This window comes from Pterocles gutturalis, unplaced genomic scaffold (genome assembly GCF_000699245.1).
Source record: "Pterocles gutturalis isolate BGI_N339 unplaced genomic scaffold, ASM69924v1 scaffold11375, whole genome shotgun sequence".
NCBI classification, from domain to species: Eukaryota; Metazoa; Chordata; class Aves; order Pterocliformes; family Pteroclidae; genus Pterocles; species Pterocles gutturalis.
The window spans coordinates 15,098-31,442 of NW_010138338.1; the positions used below are offsets into that span (position 1 = coordinate 15,098).

General features: G+C 40.6%; 1 protein-coding gene across 1 annotated transcript in view; it reads right to left on the minus strand.

The window, feature by feature from the left end:
* IPCEF1 (interaction protein for cytohesin exchange factors 1) overlaps positions 1-16,345 on the minus strand; it is a 36,323-nt gene that overhangs the window by 4,213 nt on the left and 15,765 nt on the right. The window contains 3 exon segments of the mRNA XM_010082969.1: positions 8,711-9,077; positions 10,051-10,077; positions 14,454-14,515. Of these exon segments, the coding sequence (XP_010081271.1) occupies positions 8,711-9,077; positions 10,051-10,077; positions 14,454-14,515 (456 nt within the window).

The window sequence follows — 16,345 nt, forward strand, 5'->3', positions numbered from 1 at the left end:
GCACACAGTAAATTACATTTCCATCTGGCAACTCACAGGTCAAATTCTATTTGGTGTACCAGTTCATCACCAGGTTTTGGTAGTTACTGAAAGCACAGTTAAAAACAAAAAAAAAAAATAATAATGAGCAATGAAATTAAACAGAAGAACATTTTAGGGGCCTCAAAAGAAGATCCCTAGAAAACAGATTAGAGCAGAAACTCTTGGGCTGGGCCACCTGATGTTTAACTCCTGAGTTTCACAGATCGTAGCAGTGCCTCACAACAAATCCTTGATTATTTCCACCTTAATTATTCTGATGGCTCCCAAGGTGCAGCACAGAGACAGAGAGAACATGAAAGGAAAAGCTAGCAAAGAGCTGAGAATGAATTAGCATAAAATAAGATAAAAATTCAAGCAAAGATTTCTTTTCCAAATAAACCAACTTAAAAATGAACAGTCAGAAACTAAAAATGTACCAGGCATATATGGGGGTGTTTTGGCCAAAGTCCATTTTCAGCAACAGACTGCACAACTGGCTTCTTGTCCCTCAATCCATACTGCAAGCTTTTCTACTTCAGTGTTTGCTAAAGGAAAATCTTAAAATTGTTGGTGTTTTCAGGGTGCTAATGAATCCCACAAGATCCAGTGGGATAACATTCATTTTTATTTCACTGGGCATGGTGGGGCTGATTCTTCTTGACTGCAGTCCTCCATGTGCCAGTTGAACTGGCTGGGCATTTTTATTTTAAAAGTTAAACTTTGACTTTTCTAAATTGTCTTCAGTCAGCAAATATTTTTTGAGTAAAAGAAGTCCTTTTGCTCACTCATTCTGCAGCAAAAAGACTTCTCCAAAATGTCAGCAAACTTAGGAGGCTGTTCCTTATCTTTTCCATGTTTTAAAAAGTACAACATCCTCCTACACCCCTGTTCTTTCTAAATATTTAGGTTACAAGAAAGTTTTATTATATGCTACAAATATTTGCCTTCACTGTGTTGCTGGCCTTTTTTTCACTACTTTGTGATTATAAAAAGCCTGCTGTAACTTGACAAGAACTAAATATAGCTTCCAACATTGGTACAGTGTTGGGGGAGGAAAAGGAGAGCTGTTGTATATTTAACAAGCTGCAGGAAATAGAAAAAAATGCAAGTGTAAGGCATAATACACGGCAGAAGTATTTCCTGAAAACTGTCAGCTTATGCCATGAGGCTTGTAATTATAACTAGCTTCCTGCCTACTTTCTTGGGATGAAGCAGCTGTTTGTTTCATTAGCCAGCTTCTGCCCAGGACTGGCTCAGCTCTGCTGTAGACATCACCCATCAGGACTGTACACAGTGTCACTTTGAGAGATAAATTGACCTTTATCGGATATTCAAGGAAGAGTATATAAGAAGAAAAAAAAATTGCATTGATCTTGTCCAGTAACTTTAAAAAATAGTTAAGCCATGGGGGACTTGAAGTCCCTGCTCCACCTATTTTTTGGGGCTAACGTATGATGCTCCTCAGTGTCCCCAAAGGGTTACAGAGCAGCAGGCATGAGAAAACACCCTCACTGAACACTCTTCTTCCATGCTAAATATTCTTATATCTTCCATGCATTTTTGGGTGAAGGTAAGGAGGACAGAGGTACTCAGCACAGAAAAAAAGAGAGGGAGCTGAAGTCAGAAAAGCCCAGCAAAAGCCTCCTGGACGATACACATGATGAGCAACGTGCACTGAGCTCCTACATTCTTTCCAGATTGCAACCTTAAAATTCTCTCCTATTTCTTATTCTTCCACCACTCCTACCCCCAAAAGGATTGATCAGGGTCAGGTAATTTCACAGGGAAAGGAATCTGACAGATTCTTCAGATGAGATGGATAAAGAGAGCGACATTGAAGCAGCTAAACAGGATTTCAAGAAACAGTTGGGAAAAAAGGGTGAGTGAAACCTACAGGCTGTGTACAGCCAGTTATATACTTTTGTCTCCATCTTTGTTTACACTGAGGAGCAGTGAACTTCTCCCACAACAGTTAAAAAATAACAAAACATTATCTTAATATTGTGCTTTTGTATAGAAGCAGATACTGTCGCTATTGTCAAAGAGTTTGTCTGCCAATGAACTTCTATAAATTGAGGCCAGACTGTTTGATACCTATCTGGACTTTTACCTTCAACATCCCCAGTTCCCCTGAGCCAAGCTCAGAAAGAAAAAGCGCATGTGTTGCAGGCTACAACACACTAGCTTGATGCTGTAAATCTGAAAGGAGGAGAGGTAATGGCCGAAGGGGAGAGGAATTATGTCTAGCAAACAATTAACAAGACCAATAAAATGACCTGTGATAAGAAAACACATTTCTGCTCACTCACACAAGGGTGCATTATGGTATTTCACAAGCCCTTATGGAAGTAAATGAAGAAAACCCTACCTACACTTTGCTTTCTTGTTTTCCCATAAGGCTGGAGAGTAGAGATGAAGCAGCATGACTCAAGTCTGAAGCACAGACTGGACTTCTTCTCCAGATTCAAATATCAACAGCACATTTTTCCAGAACTTGGTACTGCTTAATTCCCTTGCACCTGGAGCCGGAGCACTGGCCTGCAGATGATCAAGTCTCTAACAGAACAGGCATTCCTCAGTTCTCTATTTTTAGGCTTCAGTGATTTGAATTATTCCTATGAAACCTGGGCTGTCTAGATCATACTACTGAACTGTTACAAAGTATTTGGTTTTCATCACAAAGCAAAAATTTATGCAAGAAGCACATAGTACACAAGCTCAGGCCCTGGTGTAAAAATTAACGGATTGTCTGTGTCAGCCTCCCAAAGATAAATGCACCACCCCTGCTCTGAGCTTTGTTAACCTCTGAAGGTTTGTAATGACGGATAGATTCCACTGGCAAAAATTCTTAATCACACAGCCAAGTTGGGCCCCACTATCACTGCTCTGGAGTGAGTCTTTCCAGACGGGTCGCACAGCTAACATCAGACACATTCAAAACCACTTCAAAATATAATATTGCAACTTATCTCTTCTACCAGTACTGTTCAAGCTAAGCACTTTCTGCCTCAGGCATGCAAGTTAGGAAACTGATACGCTGCTACAGCACTCCTTTATCTCATCCTATTTTAAAAATAGAATACATCCATTTTTCACTCAGGACCTCCTGAAAGATTAGTGGTAAGGAACAGCAACAGTGGAAGGATATTACATATTGTGTGCATTTATGAGCGTGTACTTGCACACAGGGGAACATGTGCATTGTGCACTTCTCCCTTCCCTTGGCGGTATTAACTATAAGCAATTCTGCAGAGTGATGCCACTGGAAGGCTCAGCCTTCCTGGGATCCTGTACCATGCCCTTTCACTCCCAAGACTTGCAGGCTGCCAAAGCTTCATAGTACTTCTGGAAAAATTTTGGAGTATTGTAGAGATCTTTTAACCTTGTCAGACTCCACAGTGGGGAAAGCAGAAAAGAACCAGTGCTGAGCTGACGAAAAGGGAAGTCCTGCCCTGAGATATTTTAACATTCAAGAGAAAAAGACCTTCTAGGTTGGGGTGAGAAAAATAAAGTAATATTTCAGGCAAGTCAGAACTTCTGACAAATTGTGTTTCAGGAGAAGTGAAACACAATTTTGTGGCTTGATGCCACTTATCTGGAATTTCTCTCTAACTAACAGGAGGTATCGTAGACAAGCAAGCTGCCAGAGGTTCAACACGCCAGCCCTTCACCTCCTCAATTTTCACCTTTCACTGTCCTGTCGGCCAACTTGCCACAGGTGGGAGACATTAAAGTTTTAAGACTCCCCACCTTGCAGCAGCAATACAGGAGCCTGCCTGAAATCTCAACTTTAATGGTCTTTAAGCCTAAAAAAGTGAAATTATCCAGAAGTTTTCAAAAAGCAGCTGTGAAAAATCAAGCTGATTGTTTCCCAGCAGTAAAGATATAGAAATTGGTAATGTTTGGCAAAAAACAGCATTTTGCATTGAAAACCACCTCCAATAGAACAAAGCTTCCTCAATCTAAACTGAAATGTTGTTCTCCCATTCGCTGAGATCTCACAGCTCTCCAACTGTGTATTAATCCCAGGGAAAAAAAAAAATTGCTTCTTCCTCCTGTATTTGTTACTCTTATGAGCTTCTTGTAGCTGTGCCAACAGCTCTGTTTCTGATTCTGCCAAAACTTTTGATGCCAATGGCACAACATATAGACCCATAGGCTGGGGAGAGGAGAGGAAAAAATCATAAACTGCTTTTGCCCTTACCAGCTTACCCACACCCCTCCACCCATCCATTCTCCATAGGGGTAGTAAACTTTTCAGTGGGAATATTATGACACCTCAGGGAAATAGTATTTTCCACAGAACTACAGAATTGAAAAGACAGGAAATGTTTCAATTAGGAGAGCATAGCTTAGGCAAACTCCTCATTGGCAAATGCAGAACAAAAGGTAGGAGAGACTGTGAGAAAGCAACAGGAAAAGTACTGCCAACAGTTAGATGCTCTTGACTATGGTGGACTCAGCAGTGAGGGACGGCATTTTAATAAACAGTGGCGGAACTGGAAACAACACAATAAGTATCTCTTTTTCAGAGAGTTCAGAAAACCATAACGCCATGGTTTTCACTGTGATTTCTAAAGCCTTTTTGATGAGAAGCAAAATAATCATTCAAACACAGTTGTTCTCATCATAGGCATACTTCTTGGCTTGTTTCAGCCACAGTATAGACATTTTCTGTAACTTTTGCAGAAGAAACAAAAGGGCCAGAGCATACTAGAGGATCTGTTCTGGCTATTACTGGCACAGGCAGACTCCAGAAGTGAAGAGGATGTCAGTTCTGAGTAAAGAAGGAATTGATTGCATCCAGTTCCTATTTAACCAACTCCTTCCCACAAAACCAAACCAGATAAATTTCAAGTGGTATTCGAAAAACTTTTCGGCTTTTTCAAAATATCAGCACACACCAGATCATCTACCAGCTACTGTGAGCTAAGATAAAATAAATAAACCAGAAGTGGTACCATCAGAATTCCTTGGCAAGATGCATTAACTTTTCATGATCACAAAACCCTCAGAAAATGCAAGGAAGAAGGATGTTATTGCTGTAGTAGAAGATCCCTAAATAAATACAAACACACATTCCTGTTCTCTTGTAGTAACCTCTGAGTTTCTGTGGCTTCCTTTTTTTTATCATGGTTTTTGATCATGATGGTAGTGGGTCATAGTCAGATACTTTCTGTTACAGTGGTTGCCAGAAGAAATACAAAGGATGGAGTCTGGCTGCAGAGTGTGTCTAGCCATCCCAGATGGGGCAAGGCCAGCTTCTGGATACAGAGCACGTAGTCAGATAGTTCTTTCTATTCTCAACCGTTTCTTGTTTACCTTTTGGTTTCTTTGTGTCACAGGCAGCTTTGAATCCTTTGTCGCTGTGCATGTGGCAAGCTGCAACATGGAAGTATTAAATATTCCCACAAAGTAAATGGAAACCTGATGCTGGTCTCATTTCAAAAGAGAAAACTCTTAAACCCTCCTCTTTTGTACGTTTGTATTATTCTCTGGTATGTAACCTCTCCCCAGTAATCAGTACTGAGAATTAAGGCTGAGAATTGTCATAACACCACCAAGAGTGGCTGGAAAGGTTGTCAGAAATATCATATGGTACAGCTCCTTGCATCAGGCACAGTTGCTTAGCAGATTTAATTAAATAACACTAATTGAAAAAATAATCCAAAATCATTTTGTTGAATCTGTAGTTTCCCTTACCAAGATTCATCCATTTCTCTCTGAGAAGCTTTTCTTTCATTCTTTAACTCACTGCTGAGGTTTCTTCACTATTTTTGTATTTTCATGATAAGTTCTTCCCACACAGCTACATCTACTCTTTCTTCCTTCTAGGTACCAACTTTTCTCACATCAGCCTCCATTTCTGACTTTGGCCAACAAAAGTACTTTTCAGTTCTTGAAAACTTTCACATCAGCTCTAGGCTGCTACCAGCTACAACCAATAATTTCTCACAGGGTTTTACTAAGCAGAATGTGGCCACAACGTAGAGCATGTGACAGGTTTTTTCTGTCCTCACAAGGAGAAAGAGTGAGCATGGACACACATGAAGGCTCTATGGGTTTAAAGATTGCATAAATCTTCTGATAACAGCAGGGCCAGCTTATGCACATGAGACATGATTTCAGGATAGATGCCAATGCAGGACGGACCTGTCTCCTTCTGGACATGGTCTCACTACTCTGAAACATGACAAGCTGTCAGAAGTGCACTATTCATAAGCATTGTAAAGCAAATAATACAGACTGCGCTGAGGTATGCATTCTTGTTTCACATCAGGTAACAAGGATGTTCTTACCAGTTATTGTAAATCATGAGGTTTTGCAGCTAGCTTTTACCCCACAATTTGAATTCTTCTTACAGTATTTGTGAACACCCTTATCAAGTAGCTGGAGGGGGAAATTCTTGGAGGATAAGCCACAGAACCAGAATTGCATCCTTTTGATAACTTTCATTTGGAACTGAATTGCTATTTTACCTTAATCCTGTTTTTCTACCTCATTCTCAAATTGAAGTAGCTTAACTAATCTCCTTGCAAATTACTTCATCTATTTTTTCAGTGGCCATTGCAGAGGAGGGACCCACACGACAGCATTCTCCATCCCCTCCCCATACTATGCAGACAGATAAAAGAAAGAAAAATGTGTGTATGGTCTCCGTCTTACTTGCTCAACAATGGGTTATGATGCAGACAGTAAAGAGTTATACAGTTTCCATAGTGACTGTCTCATTGAAATGATCTATTTTGGGGATTCCGTCAGAGATCACCGGTGTGGTTAGGATGGAAGAGTTCGGTGATCAAGGTTGGCCATCAGCTAAGCAGGGAGGAACAGAAGAATTCTGATTCCCCAGGAATAGTTTTGGGAAAATTAAAACACCTTGCACAAGGCAGGAATATACCAAAATATGCCTTGATTTACATTTATGTCCTTTTTTATTGGTTAGTATTATTGACCCCATCAAACTATGTTTAAATGATTATGAATGTGTCATGCTAATTCTATGACCACCTGTAAAAGTACTTGTCACCCTTCCAGTTACAATGGAAAGCTTGAAGATATGCATTATTGCAGGATTGCTGACAACACCAGAGTAACATATCCCAAGGATAAGTTTAGATTTCTGAAGAGGAACCACTGAATCTTGCTCAACAGGATAAGCCACCATGCCATATATCACCTACACTCCAACAATCCACCTGAATGTACCTAGTAATATTTCCCAAAGGCATTACTTAGTCAAATTTAACCCACAAGGTGATATTACAGAAGACAATGCATTTACTACATCGTTGTGACATTTTCATTAGGGACCCCATTTCTGCCAGCCCCAGCCTTTTCACTACTTGCAAAGATGGAACTTATGGGAATTAGATTCCACAGTAACTCTCTAAAAACTTCCACTCTTTTCTGCCACACAGAAATAGTTCATACGCTTGTACTCAGTTTTAATTCTTACTGATGTTCATTGCTACAGAAGTCTCTAGCAGAGAAGCCTAGAAGATGGATAATGAAGTTGAGCACAAAACACTCTGAATTGATTTGCACTTTTGCTAAAATCTATACTTTGCTCAATTTTTTTTTTTTTTTTGTAAAATCGGAAAAACATACGACAAACTAAAGGGGTGCTAATTGATATTTGTAAAACAATTGGGAGACTGACAATGTAACTGATGTGCTTTATACATACTATATACCATCATTTTTAAATCAGTGCCAAGTTCACCTACAGAGAAAAAACTTAATTTCCCAATGAGTTCAGTGCTGTTTCTTTCCACCTTTGCATTATGCTTGCATTAAGCTTTTGGATACACCTTTGTTTTGCATTGTAGTGAGACAACACTGCTCTTTCAGCAACAGTGCTTGCTTCAAATTTTTTACAAGGATTTGGAATCATGGGTAGAGCTGATGCACAAGAACATTGTTGTTTCCTTATGTACTACCTCTCTAGGCAGCATGCTGTGTAGCTTCTCATTTCAGCATATCGCGTGCCAGGAATGCTTCTTATGCTTCAACTGCTTTTGATGCAGGAAGAAGCAGCTTTGCTCAAAAGGCAAGACACATTGCTTTGCTATGGCAGGAGAGTTATTAACAGTAACAATGACCAAATTCTGGAACTATGCCACCTTTTAAATTTAGCAGTACATTTCAGTAGGAGGATACCTATGCAGATACTGGTTTGCTTAAACAAAATTCAGTTTTAACGGACTTTCTGATTCAGGATTGCAGTTGTTTCCCCTTGGTTACAATGAAGCTCAATGAAACAAATAGGGAATATGTACTGTGTAAACACAACTGCTTTTATTTTAAAAATTGGATTGACATAACCCCATACTCACCACTTCCTACACACGCCATTTGTCAGTTGTGTGAATTCTTTCTTAAAATTTTGATTGAATCCTAACTAATAAAAGACAGCTGTATTGAAATAAAGATAATAAAAATATGTCTATGTTAAGATTTCTTACAGAGGCTATGATCTTACCATCCAGGTAAAATCTGAGAAAACCTGTAAAGTTACTTACCAACTAGATACTAAGTCATATTTAATGTGCAATAAACCAATGGTTGTTATAAATGATGTGCCACTGGAAAACTCTTCAATGAAGAACATAAAGGAAGGAAGGGGAAAGGAAATTGAGGAAAACCCCTGAAAGCCAGACAAAAATCTCCTCTCTCGTTAGCTCACCTTTGGCTGGTGATCTCTGTCCTGTTCCATCTGGCACAGTTAGACAGTGTGTATCCAGACCTAAAAAAGAATTTTGGGATCCACCACTGGGTTTATAAAGCCGGACCTCCTGGCTTTCTGCCACTTCTCCACAGTCTCCTTCAGGCAGCTCCTCAGAGTGAATCTGTACGCAGAAAGTTAAAGGCTGATCACCCTCTTCTGTGGCAGAGATGTTAACTAGGTCAAGCCAGGACTGCCTCTCGGAATAAACCCCTTTGGACGTCAAGGAAGAAGATGACCCTTGAGAGTTGAAAGTGCTTTCAGAAGAGAAGAGAGAACAAGAAGCTTCACTTGACAGAGTCGAGGTGAAAGAAGACTTCTGCTGATCCTGCTTTCCAGAAACAAATGGGAGTGGGGGGGAGAAAAAAGAAAAATTATTCCAAAATTATTCCTGTTCCTAGGTTCTACATGTTATAGATATGCAGCTGAAATGCTAACTGACCAGAATTTGGTACAATCTGATTAATTATCCATCCAAACAAGCCTGACATATGGCAGTCAATCTCCTATAGAGCAGTAATTTCAGAAACTAAACCACAAGGAAGCCAGAGGTAAAACAGATAAAAACCTGACAATGCTGGTAACAAAAGACCAAGGAAAAATGTGTTGAATGTAGCCTTCCACACTAGGTGTCACAATCACATTCACGCTTTACTTTGTCTTCATTTTATCGGTCTAGTTAAAAGTGCAGAAGAAAAACTCCGAATTAGCCATTGAACATGAAGTTCTCTTGAAGAATAAATAATAAGTAAATAATAAATAAATCCACCAATGCCATAACCACGGGGAGACAGAAATGGGCCCAAGCGCTGAAGTACCCTGACCTTCTCAGCACACAAAGCCATTTTAGCTGGTCCATTCAAGGGACTAATCATTCACTGGGGCAAGAAGGCTGATGAGTAATATGATGGCAAGTCAATGGTGGAAAGAAAAAACAGTCATAGGGCAGAGGGCAGGAAAAGGGGAGTGGTACAAAATTTGTGCTGCTTGTTCACCTGCTAAGATTCATCCTTCAGCACCTGAAGCTGGAAAGGGACCCAAACTTCACTACAAACACATCAGAAATCATTAAGACACCCTAAGGCCTCCCGTACAGTACTTGTTACCCTGACTCAGCAAGAGTGCATACAACCAGAGGTCTTAGAGACATCCAACAGTCATGATTAGGAGCTCGGAATTGAATGAGAGAGGATACGATATGTGCACAACTCCATATAAAGAAAGGTTAAGAGAAAGAACAAAGATTTGAAAATTATTTAGCTTTCCCAGACAAGCAAATAGATGCCCAGGCCTTTGTCTACAGTAGGCATTTACATTGACTGAGTTGTCTTATTATCTGGTTACCAAAAGCAACTCACACAAAAAGAACTAGCACCAGTCTGCTTCTTAGCCACCAAACACCACAGAACACATCAGCCAAGAGAGTCAAACACACACATAACCCATACACGGACACACAAATATACATACAAATACTCAGAAGAGGATTAATTGACAGTAACAAATAAAGCAATGAAAGACAAGGGGAGACAAAGCCTTATAGTGAAGCTTTTAGCAGAAACTATGAGAAATCACAATGAGATCATAATGATATGAAAGCCAGATTTCTTGCATCTGCTACTGCAGAAATTCACTCCTTCTGCAAATCATCTGCTGCTGGCCAGTGCCAGAATCAGAATACCAGACTTGATGGACCACAACTCTGGCAAGTTTATGTTCTCAATACATATGTAGAATAGATCCGTGCAAGGATTAAAACAGATCATAACTAAACTGGAAGCATTGAAAATTACTGAGAAGGTGTTGCTAGGGAAACCCGGATAAGCTGCAAACACAATAAAGGGACTAGCCTAGAATACTTATTTATAACCTGGTAAACTAGAAATAATATGTACTCATATAAACCAAACCAAGAGTGACAATTTTTTTGATTATGATACATAAACTTCTGCAAATCAGTGTTGCTGCAATGTATATTGCTTCCTGTTTACATTTAAAATTAACAAAAAAGATTTGCCTGTGCTCCTCATCTAGGTCTATCACGTAGCTACTAATTAATTCAGAAGATGAGGAGGATCAATATCAGATTGTGGGTCACCATTTTTTTCTAGCGCTTTCTTCACTTTTGTAAATTTTCGAAGCCATTCTTCCAAGACTGTCCCAAACACTGCGGGACCAGACTTACTTTATATTCCTCTTACGAGAATTACAATATTGTGTTACAGGTGCATTTTTGTTTTTAAAAAGGAAGCCCTCACAAATGCATCCTAAAACAAAGGACAAGGAAGGAGATCCTGTCATAAACTACATGTGTGAGTGATAAAAGAGCCCTTGGGAACACAGGGGACCTGAAGCATTTAATCTAAGAGCTCCTATTGCAAAAACAAATTGTTGAAGCATTTATACAGCAAAGCAGAACAACTGAACAGTAAAAGCTCTTACATAGTGTGGATGGTCTAATTTCAACTGTTCAAAGAAAGGAAAGGAAGGTGTTAGATCTTACCTCTAGTTTTCTGGCATTTATCCATGCAAAAGAAAGTGCCATTGAAATGAAAACTGTGTCTGAGTGGAATGTTTTTGTTTTAATTTTCATTGCGTGTTAAATAGAAAAACGTGGGTGAGAATAAAGATGACTGCCAGAATATGTTTCTTTTTCTCTACATATGTGTTGCGGCTTTTTTTTTTACCTAACTTACTTAAGTGGTTCCTTTGGAAGTTTTGCAATTATCCATATACTAATAAATCTCAATTTGGGGACATTTTAAAAAGCAGATGCTTGAGCCAGCAGATCATAAGGATTCCATTGGAGATCAATGGGTCTCTAGGCATTTTTTTTTTTTTTTTGAGAAAAATTATCACTGTGAAACACCTCAACTGCTCTTTGGGGACTGCTGCAATCTATCGGCTCAACATACTTGCTGGTGTTTGACCTGTATATCCAGTCACATGTGGTGAAATTAATGCAGACGGTCAGTTTAACTTTTGTCCTACAGATGTTAAAATTTACTTGTTCCTCACTTGCTTTTTTCTTCCACAGTACCCAAAAACATGCATAAACATAGAAAGCTCATGATCACTACTTCTTTCTTTTTCAAGTTTCAAAATGGTTTCGGTCAGCAGAGAACTGAACAGCAAGTGAAAACTTTATGCTAGAAATACAGCAAAATGTTTGCGGCTCTAAGATGTAACAGAGCTTGCACCTGGTGGCAATTAGTTTCCAGACTAATAGTTTTCAGTCTGGAGCTGATCTCAAGAAGTTTGGAGGCCTTTATGCTATAAGATAGCATTGATTTGATTTTCCAAAACGTCCATAGCTCCTAACTCCTATTTTGCAAAATCCCTTTGTCACTCAGGAAGAAGGCAACTTTAAAAAAAATATAAAAAGAATAAAAAGAAATTAACCCCAGTCAATGCTTCTGGCATTCTTGATACTGGGCTGGGTTTCCAGGATGGGTGTTTCTTCCAGCAGCAATGTGAAAAGATTCAGACAGGCCTTCCAAAAGCAGTGCACTCACAGAGTATCAACCCAAATCCATCACATGTCTGAGACCTGGGATCTTGGTTCAAAAACTCGCCAGCGAATAAACAGGCAGCAAGCAACGTTTAACCAGCCTTCCCTGAGACAACCAAGGGCTCCACTCCTCAAACCGACTTTCCTGTAAAAGCTGTGCTTTCCCAGTCCTTCCAGTGTTTTTGTTTTTTTTTTTAAGGGGCATTAAATCAGGTATTTAAGAGACTCTGACTTGCAGTCAAACACAGCTGCATTGATACCTAACTGTTCCCACCCAACACAGAAGCAAGCTGAGCATAGGGCAGACCCATGGCAGCTGGAGTTTATTTCAGTGGCCACTTCTGGGGTGAAAAGATGACAACTTTGCTCAGGAGACACTAACCTGTGTCCATGGGGGAAGGGATTTTAAGCTAAGGATGAGGAGAAGGGAAATCAGCTGAGAGAGGTAAAGGCTGAAGGGAAGATAACCCTTGCAGGAAAGGCTGAGGAAGCAGGACCCCTCAGCACCTGCACCATTGCTGGCCTCCCACACATTCCCTGCTAAAATGTGGAGGCCAGCACTCAAGAACGGCATATGGGAAGGAGACAACCGGAGATCACCTCTGCAGCAACAGACTGACAAGCAGCAGGAAGCCAGAAAAACTGAAAACTAAAAAACAACACCTGTTTAAAACTCATCTGGAAAAACACAGCCATTCACTCAGAGGTGAGCAGACGGAAAAGACATCTACAGGCTCTTAAAGGCGAGCCACTGAGGTACAAAATTCAAGATGCCTCATTATCAGCCCTCGGCCCAGAATAACTCTGGGAGATGTATTGCCAAGGTTCCTATTTTCTCCAATATTTGCAACCACTCAACCACATTTAACTTCACAAAAAAGAATCACGTTTTATACAGCAGTGAACACCACGCACGCCCTGAGTGCCAGGTGGATTCTTTCGCAGTGATTAACATTACACAACTGCTTCAGGAGAGGAAGTTAAGACTGACTTATCAGACTGAAACAGAACAGGGCAAGTGGGTGACAGTGTGACGTACGCTCCTAGCTTCATGCGAGCTAATTAAAAATTGCCAGACAGGCAACCCTGTGCATGAAATCTCCTTTTATTATAGCCTGGGACCACGCAAGCTTCTCCAGCTCATCTGTGTATTCCCAACTTGCTCCTGCTTCGCTGCCTCTGTGCCCACCCTAGCTACTGGATGTAATTTTAGTGGGCCATACAGGAAACTATACCACACCAACGAGGCAGCAGACACTTCACTTCCATGAGATGCAATGATATTATTTAGTACTAAGCATATTACACTGCATACCCCTTGATGCTAACTTTCAGCTGGGGAAGAGAAAGGCTTGGACTCAGGACTCCTTATTTTAGCTGCATTACTACTCCAAGCCAGATTACTCATTTCTAAACACAGAATTAAGAAAACTCATACTCTTAAAGCTCATGTAAGGGCAGATGAGATCACTGGCAAAAGCAACAATACAGAAACAAGATTAATAGGGCAATAAGTGGCTAATAATTGGGCAAGTCACTTTGATTAGACACATGAGGGTGCACAGTGCTTATTCTAATTTATGAAATGAAGTGAGTGAGGCAGGAAGGAATATTATTATAGCATAGACTTTGAGAGGATGCCTATTTTTAATGGCTATTTTTCAGAAGTAGAGGGAAAGAACCAATTTTATCACTGTAAGAGGCCTCTCTCCCTTCACTTTTCTTCAATGCCACACAAGCAGCTTCAACTACAACAGTCGTAAGAACAGGTCATTCAAATAAATACAAATCTGTTGGGTGACACTACTGGGGTCACAAAAAGAAAGAAAATTTTGGACTGACAAAAAAAAGAATATTAAAAGCTAGGTTACGACAGTGTGTTAAAAACATTGTAAAGAATAGACACAGTGTGTGTGCGAGGCTGAGTGACACCTTCCTTTCTTCAGCAAGATAAATATGCCTCCATTTGAAGGAGCTGTTCTTTCACAGTGCAAGGCTCCCAGTGCCACAGCCTGCAGTAATTGCGTGCTCTGCCATGGGGCAGGGGCAGTCAGTGCATCCTCATTTCACAGCCACACAGGGTGAACATTTCCAGCTGCTGTTTTAGGTTCCTCCTCAGGGGTCCACCACATCAAGAAAGTTTTGTTCCCACCGACTAGCAACAAGAAATAAACTGATTTCTGTAACACTTACCAAAGGAGGAGGTGGTGTGTCTGTTATTTCTGGGTCATCGTGTTCACTTTCGCTGTAGCATTCTGAGGCAGATATGGAAGATGAGCCAAAAAAAAAAAAAAGTGTTAGACCAACATTCATTTGTTCCTCGCAGCGCTGTGGTAGCCAATAATCACCAAGTAGGACGTTCTGAGCTAAGGACCATGCTTTAACAGGTCAGTGTCTCCTAGAGTGAAAATTAACCCACTTGTGGTAATGTAACACTACTTCATGGCAACATTTTTTAATTTTTTAGGTAAAAAAAATGTGCTCATTTGCTATGGCAGGAAACACTAGGCAGCACTGCTCTAGATAGCGTCATTAATAGGTTTGGGGTTGGTTTTTTTTTCCTCCCTTTGCAGCTTTTAAAAGAAAGGCTGCATCATTTGTAGTATATGTTAGGGAGACCTGTTGCAAGTAGCAGATGCTGTCTCTTAATCTCTGTAACAAGTAAGTTTTCCTGGAGCTAGCAAAAGGCATTGGTGCAATTTTGGAGAAAACATATTGCTTGCATAGTGCTTTGGAAACCACAGAGCAGCCTCAAGGGAGTCTCCTGTAACTCACACAGGCACACCATGTGGCACAGACATGCATATGCAGAGTTAATAATAAAAGAGAATACAGTATTTTAGGACTACACACCCCACTCATTTTTTTTTTTTAAATAAAAAGTGAGCTGATAGAGCCTCGGTATCTCTTGAGATGTGGCAGAGATGCAGTCATGTTATTTTTTTCAACTACCGGTGTAATAGGTGAAAGCATTTTCTAGGTGCTTTTAAAAACAGATTAAATGAAGTGATAATCATTGATAAAACAAGACACAAGAAAAGGGGAGGCAGTAAGTTGCTGGTTCCCATTCCCAGGGCCTGGCTGTAACCACTGGGCAAGACCACTTCCCTCTGCTAAATCTCCCAGCACGCAGCAGCCTTTCATATCCAACCTCTATAGCAGCAAGTGCTTGCATCCTGCCCTGCACCACACGGGAAGGGTGAGAGCGCTCATCCCCACCCAGCTGAGCTGGGGACATGAAAGTTTGCAAAGACATAGTTGGAGCTCGATGAGGACAACGTGAGCATGTGCCGAGTGTGACAAGAGCAGCGGCTGCCTGTGCAGTCTCCCTGGAAGCCACGCTGCACTGCCTCTCCCTCCGCAGGCTGCACGCAGCAGCTTGTGCTGTCCGAGCGCAGCTGGGGCTCTCCAGTGGAAACAACCCTCCAGCTCTCTCCCCAAGTGGGAAAGGGCAGTTTATGTTCTGGGAGTTCTATGTAAGAGCTGGACTTCATGGGTTCACACCCCCAGAAAGCGCTTTATTATCATGGTCTCTGGGAAATCACCTGTGATTATCTCATCTTTTAACTAAATTAATACCCACACACTTTTTTTTGTGCATGTCATTTGGGGCTTTTAAGAGAACAGGATTTTATAGATGAGAGAGGGGCTTCCAAGATGTCAACAAAGTGAAACTTAAAGAGATTCATTACTTTTTCTCCCCATACTTTTTGCAGAACTGTAGGGATTTTTAACAGCATAGCTGCTATGCTGTTTACTGGAAATATGTGCTGGCACATCTTAGCATAAAGGACTGAGACTGGCTGCAATAAGGCCTATATCAAATTCTAAGGCTCTATTAATGCCTTCTTGAATAACTCATGTTAAAGAGCTTATTGTTTCTACAGCTCCCTTTTTAGGCACACAGAAGAACTGAAAAAACTCAACAGCTGTTTCTGATACTCTAAATAGGCAAATGGGGTTGGGAGGGGGGTATTTAAAAATGCATAGAAAGTACACGAATACACAAGAACTGCCAAAACAAGAGCCGAGACCCTCCTGAAGAGTTATGGTGTGTGATACAGAGGGGAGAACCAGGTCAGCAG